This window comes from Pelobates fuscus, chromosome 11, assembly GCF_036172605.1.
Source record: "Pelobates fuscus isolate aPelFus1 chromosome 11, aPelFus1.pri, whole genome shotgun sequence".
In the NCBI taxonomy this organism is placed as follows: domain Eukaryota; kingdom Metazoa; phylum Chordata; class Amphibia; order Anura; family Pelobatidae; genus Pelobates; species Pelobates fuscus.
Window position 1 is genome coordinate 113,010,737 of NC_086327.1, and position 7,021 is coordinate 113,017,757.

The following is a 7,021-nucleotide window of genomic DNA, read 5'->3' on the forward strand; positions in this document are numbered from 1 at the left end:
ATTTTGTTTTCATATCCTGGGAGATTCAGCCATTCTGTATGTCCATTTTGCCATTTCAGTGACGAATAGGACAATTCGTTAATGACCTTATAGGTTTATGGCCATAGAACCCTTAAAGAGGCAGTGAAAGGACAGACTATTAAAAAGGATGCACAAGTTATAGCAGTGGATCTCATTCAGTAGGACATCAATATTAATGGGGATTTCTTGCCTTTAAGATGCTGTGGACTGTAACTGCTTTGACGTCGTCATTTAACTGCACATCTTAATTACTGTATCGTTATTGCGTCATCCTATTTTAGAGTTAAGACTTTAGAATTAGTTCAGGCTTGATGCATTAAAGATAATGATAGTATAGAAAAAAAAATTTTAAGAAATGTGCAATTGGTCACCCAATACTGTCATGAAATCTATATAAAGAAAGAAAATCGATTGAAAGGAAAATATTTAAACCAATCAGTGCAATATATTCAAACAGTAGGTACTTGTGCTCCCATTGGCGTACCACAAAATATTGGGAGGTATGAAAGCAGGGTCCGACAAGGCGAGATCATGCCAGTGATCCAGCTCGAGCCACTGGTAACATAAACATTGTTTTTTTTGTAACAAAGAAATCTGCATATTTTTGTCAACATTGATAAGCTCTACCCCATACTAATTAAACATTCCAATGGAAGTAGCTAATTTGCATATAGTGCCCTGAGATCGTATTGGCAGCCGAACTCACTCGCATTTCTGCCTGGGCTACAGGTACTTTATTTCCTAGGTTTGCACTTTTAAAACTGTTAGGGTGATACCATCTGTTTAAACTGATAATGTTTCAGGGCACAATGGGGCTATACAGCAAACACTGTATTGCACTGAATTAAAACCAGATTGTAAAATATAGGTAGAAAAAGTGCTAATTTGGAGAAATCCTCTTTGTCTGGAATATTTGCTTCCAATTCACTGCAACATGGTGTTCAGCAGACAAACTCTAATATGATTCCTTTTTTATTATTCTAGATGAACTCCTGGACTCCAATCGCCAATATGCTGAGCCGCCGGAGCAGTGCTGGGGTGGCTGTACTGGAAGGGATGTTGTATGTAGCAGGTGGAAACGATGGGACTAGCTGTCTGAATTCAGTGGAACGATATAACCCAAAGGCTAACACATGGGAGAGTGTAGCCCCAATGAATATTAGGAGGTAAGACTATGAGATGCTTGGCTGTTATATTGTATATATTGTGACCTGGGACCATATAACGACATAGTCCTAAAGTTTGAAATGCCACAAGAAGTTTTCTTTCTTTAGAAATCACAGTAATTTTATGTCTGGTAAACAAAACATTTAAATAAAGCAAACAAAAGAAAAGCCTTGCTCTTCTGAGCTCTGACATTTGCAACTAACTATAGTTGAACGGCTTACCCGCCCCCAACAAAATGAAGCACATACCCTTTTCCACCTAAGCTTTAGGTCCCACTTCAGTTAAAAGTGTGAGTTTACTTACCTTTTCCAGCTCCATGTGGGTCATGTTGCAGCTGGTCCCGCCTATGGTCTCACCCCATAGGAAAGCATTGGGAGGCTATTGTGCATGCGCAGCAAAACGCAGCTTTGCGCCATTAAGCATCTCCTCATAGAGATGCATTGAATCAATGTAATCGAATCAATGCCTCTCTGAGTAACGTTCAGTGCCTCCATGCACAGCGTGGAGAGGCTAAACGTCAATCCTGCACATTGTGCAGCACTGACACAGAAAGCACCTCTAGTGGCCGACTGAGTGACTGCCACTAGAGGTGTTACTAGGCAGCAATGTAAACACTGCCTTTTCTCTGAAAAGACTGCTGCATGTAAACTGTGGAGTGGGGTACTGACCCTACCTTCTCTCCAAATGCTGCACCCCAGGAACCCATATTAAATTACAGATTTTCCTTTGTTGTAACTGAAACAAAAAGTTCTCACTGGGGCTGTTAGACCATAAATTGCATTGCAGTAATTTTGGTGATGTATAGATACCATCATCAACAACAATATTTGACATGTTTTACCTTGAAATCGTTGGGATTGAGATAAAGCTTACTATGTATTTGTGTTTTTCGAAAATAACCAGTGGATTATTACCATGACTTTAACTGCATGCGGCAACTTTAAGATTTTAAAGATCATTTTATTATAGTTCAAAAAATTAAGTACAATTACCGTTCGATGAAGTTTTAAAACAGCTCATTACCTAATCTATCTGACGTAATCACATTTTTTTTAACGATATTGCTTACGCAAAATAATGAAATTATTGAACTGCTGACTTTAGACTTATTCACTAAAATGTGAATGGTTGGGAATTTAAAGTGAACTCATTCAATTCAAAATTTAGGCTATGTTTTCACTTTTGCTGTTTTGGTCTGAAGTTTTAAATACCCTATGAATTAATTTTAAATTCTTAACTCTCCACACCATAGTGAATAACCCCGTGAGTGGTTAATTCATGAAATATACACTAGAGTGTTAGGAATTCAAAACTGTGTTCCTAACACTATAGTGTCTTCTGCACCTCCCTCCCCGTACTGGTCTCTGAAACTGCAAAAATTAACATTGCAGGGTTAAACTGACAGGGACATTGCACCCGGACCACTTCAATGAGATGAAGTGGTCTGGGTGCCTACATTGTCCCTTTAAACAGTTAGTGGTAGCAAATTTCTAGCTGAGTTGTAAATGTAAACAAAAGCAGCCTACCTCAAAATTTTTTCCCCCCAATCTCACTATTCTGGCGAAAATTTTGCAAACCTTATCTCATCAAAGCTCACAGGGTTAATTGCCTGTAATCCATAGTGAATTTCTCATTTTATAAAAAATAAAATACATAAATAAAAAAAGCCGAGCTGCAAAAACAATCAACTTCAATTATGTTGTCTGTTTATTTTTGCCTAAGGTTTACATATAACTTTGAAAAGAAAAAAAAAAAAGTCAAAAATACATATATTAAGGAAAATATCCTCAAATTGAACTTTGGATCCAAGTAGTGTCATCTTTAGTTAAATGGGTAATAAGGTAATTTGCTAAAAAAAATATATATATATATATATATATATTTAAAATTACAATCTGCAAATTCTAAAAGAGAATGGCCCTTACCATGGTATGAATTATTAGAATGTACCATGGTATGAATTATTAGAATGCATTACTAAATAAAGATAAGACTCACTAGTTCCTCATTACATCAAAGAAAGGGCCAATGTAAGTCATGTCACTCTCTATTATTTACATTAAAGGATTTTCCTCATTAGCATCAGATAGCCCCGAGCTGGGATTCTTGGTATCATACTGTAAAGTTGTTGTTTTCGTACTCCCTGCAGTGTAGCCTCGGGAGGTTATGTAATGAGAACTAATCTTGTTTAAATTTAAGGCCAGCTGTAGAATTTTACAGCAGTTTTGTTTCTTAGAATTAGGAAAGGTTTTTAGTTAGCCGCATCCTCTGAATGTCTGTCATTGTTAGTTAATTTGTGTGGCAATAGGTACATATTTTGTTTATATGTGTATAATAAATATACATAAATAGAGAGCAACTGAAATGTGTGTAGTACTGCATAGATAATATCAGTTTCATCCTCCTTACCCCCACCAACCTAGTGCAGTAAAAAGTCGAGTTTTTTGGCAAAAATAAAAGTTTAGATTGTTAAAAGTGTATCCTTTTTACTTGTAACTCTTATATTTTAAATGGCCTTCCCTTTGATCCATCGTTTACATTCTTTAACCCCTTAAGGACCAAAATTCTGGAATAAAAGGGAATCATGACATGTCACACATGTCATGTGTCCTTAAGGGGTTAAACAGACAAAACAATGAACCAATTTGTTAGGCTGGTGCTATTTACTTTGTGATGCCTTAAAATGCTATAGCTCAATTTTATTCTTACTTGTGGACCACCACCATTTGAAAGCTCCATATGCTACCCATTGAAACCTATAATCATCACTGGTGAAACAAGGCTCAATCAAACTCTATTCTTTTCTGAAGACCTTCTCGCGGCAACTGATGGAAACATAGCTAGATTGTCAAACAAAGGCATTTGGTCCACTTGTGTAAAATCTTTATATTAATCTCAGAGGCAAATAAGGGGAAAACCTATGGCATATAAATGTTATATGTTTTTTTTTTAGGTTATTTCAGATACCGTAGAAACTTGCACACTATCTGGGATATTTACTAAAGTGAGAATTGTCAAGAATTCTAAGCGATTTTCAAATTTAAAGCCAAAATGGCTAGAATTTTTTTCCAGTTTGGCTTTTTTTTACCTTAAATTGGAAATATTCTTTGAATTCCGGACATGCCTCGTTTCGTTTTATGAAATAACCCTGATAGATATAAAATCTAGTAGTAAAGTTGCACAGACAAAGGTACTTCCAGTTCTTTATTTTTAAATTAACATAGAGACCTTCCAGTCTTTGAATAGTGTATCTTTATTGCTTCCACACAATTTTGATATAGTTTATGTCAATTTTATTATTTCTGCAGGAGCACCCATGATCTTGTAGCTATGGACGGCTGGCTCTATGCAGTTGGGGGCAATGATGGGAGCTCCAGTTTGAATTCCATTGAGAAATACAACCCACGCACCAACAAGTGGGTGGCAACATCCTGCATGTTTACTCGAAGGAGCAGCGTAGGGGTGGCGGTACTAGAACTTCTCAACTTCCCTCCTCCGTCTTCTCCAACTCTGTCTGTGTCTTCCACCAGTCTCTGACAAAGAATCCACTTCTTCACATTGAGTAGGGATTTGCATTGTCTACCAGAACCGAGGACGGGGAGCCAAGGTAGAAGATCTTTAGCTTAGCAATTTTAGGGTTGTTCTTCTCAAGATACCCCAGTTGTCCCTGGAACCACTTCACTGGTGGGAAAGCCAATAAACTAGTTAGACTCAAATGGGAGAACCTGTTGGTGGATTTTCCTGGAAAGATTGGATGAAGGTCAATGCTTACTGTGCCACTTGGAGCACTGCATAAGTCTCTTGAGCAGGAATGGGGTTAAAACACCTCTAAACTTACCATCTTCTGTATATATCTATTTATACAAATAATATTAAAAAACAAAACTACTTTAACTCTCTTGGGCATCATGGAATTCTACCAGTAGTCTGTGATAAAGCAAATCCTATAGGAATACATGGCGTGCAATATGGCAGATGTTCTAATGACTACTTATAACAATTATATAATCCTGTTAAGTCCATCGTGCGGATGGACTTAATGTTCCAAAAGACACTGTAATAACGCAAATCTGTATTTTTATTTTATTATAGTTTTTTGGTTTTGAATTATGAACTGACCAGGGTAGCATCCCTTATAGCACTGATAAATGATACAAGACTTGGAACTATTGTGCGTAGGCAAAATAATCCAAATCTGCAGACTCCATCCTTTACTCCATCCCTATCCACTGGGTGCTATCTTTTTTGTTTTGTTTTGTTTTAGTTTTGCAAACTCCTTCGATCCTGGGACAGCTACGGCACAATTTGCACGTAACATTGTATTGACATGCTTCTGATGAATACTCTAGCCTACACGGCATTCTTAGGAACCTATCACCACCTCAGCGTGGTTACTGTTGGGTGTAAGTTGAGAGCTGAATGTTGCACTTCCGAAGGACTTCCGAAGTCCAGGCAGCGGAATCATTCTTCTGTCTTTTTTCTCTCTGCTCATACTTCTATATTTTCTCTATCTCTATCTCGATTAACCTCATACATATTCTGCAATAAGTATTACTGTATATTTATTTTTCTTGAAACAAGAAAAACACCAAAAACGTGTGTATCGGTTGCAGTGTGCATATTTAAACCTTCCGAGTGCTGGAGGGTTCTTGCCCTTCTAACTGTATAGTAAATAGCTCTTTGATTATCTTAACCTAGATATCCTCTTACACCTCGTTTGGTTTTTCATGTCCTGTAATCGTCCTTTGAATTTATTTTTTTTGGCATGTTCTGAGTGTCACTTGACATGGAATTATTTGCCAGACACTGGCGTTAATATGTTACCTTTACACTCTTTCTCTGAGATATACATTTGTATCTATAATATAATGTATGGGGATTGGACAGCATGACCTTCCCACACTGCACCTCTTCACAGGTGCTCACTACCCATTGCCTTGCATCTCAACGAGAACTCAGCACTGACTATAGATCACTGCACAGGGGTTATACAGAGCAGCTTCCCACTGCGGCATACATGGAAACTCTTTGTTGTTCTATCTGAGAGTAGAGTGTTATATGTTTGTTCTAATTTTATATATGCATTATATTGAAGAGCAGTAGCGCATCTACTGCAGTAGGATTATTCAAATTGACAATACTGGAAAAAAAAACTAATGCCTTATAATTGGAATGTTCAATTTTACGTTGTGGCATTTATTTGTGTATTTATTTATATAAAACAATTATTTCCTAAAACTTTTATGACCTCCATCCATATGCACTGTCATGTTAAATGCATACCGGTTTTACTAATTTAATGATGTGATTTATTAACTGCTATGATGGGAAATGTAACTGCAGAAAATGACGGTTCGTGCCTGTACTTTTGTGGTTGGATGTCTGATCTCTCCAGCACTTTGGATTGGGCTGAAATAGGCTGGAACCTCTAGGACAATAAATATCTTTCAAATCGCTAAAGAGATGCGGCCTCTTCTCCTTTGTATAGAGGAGTTTATTCAATGAACAAATCTGATTTGGATAACTGAAACAAATGAACAAGCTACCCCAGGATTATAATATCATCATAAATCACAATACAGGTGTTTCGAAAGTAACCACTCCAGATGGGAAAATATACTTTGTATACAATGTTCCCTGTGGCAATGCGAGATCTTCAATTTCACTTACAGACAATCTTCATGAATGACAATGTCTTTTATCATAAATGGTATATTTGGGACTTTAGCTTGCTTTCTGTTCACCCCCTTTGGATTTAAAAAAAAAATGAAAGTTAAATAATGATTACTCACCTCATTTCCAGTGCCGAGACTCCTTCGCTGGCTCTACCAGT

At 37.1% G+C, this 7,021-nt stretch overlaps 1 protein-coding gene across 2 annotated transcripts in view; it reads left to right on the plus strand.

Moving 5' to 3' along the window:
• The window catches only part of KLHL17 (kelch like family member 17), a 112,004-nt gene extending 105,352 nt beyond the window's left edge, over positions 1-6,652 (plus strand). For both annotated transcript variants that reach the window (XM_063436638.1, XM_063436639.1), the window contains exons 11-12: positions 1,006-1,187; positions 4,497-6,652. In XM_063436638.1, the coding sequence (XP_063292708.1) occupies positions 1,006-1,187; positions 4,497-4,725 (411 nt within the window). In that variant the 3' untranslated portion in view covers positions 4,726-6,652. The remainder of the gene's footprint in view (positions 1-1,005; positions 1,188-4,496) is intronic.
• Positions 6,653-7,021: the final 369 nt, after the last annotated feature.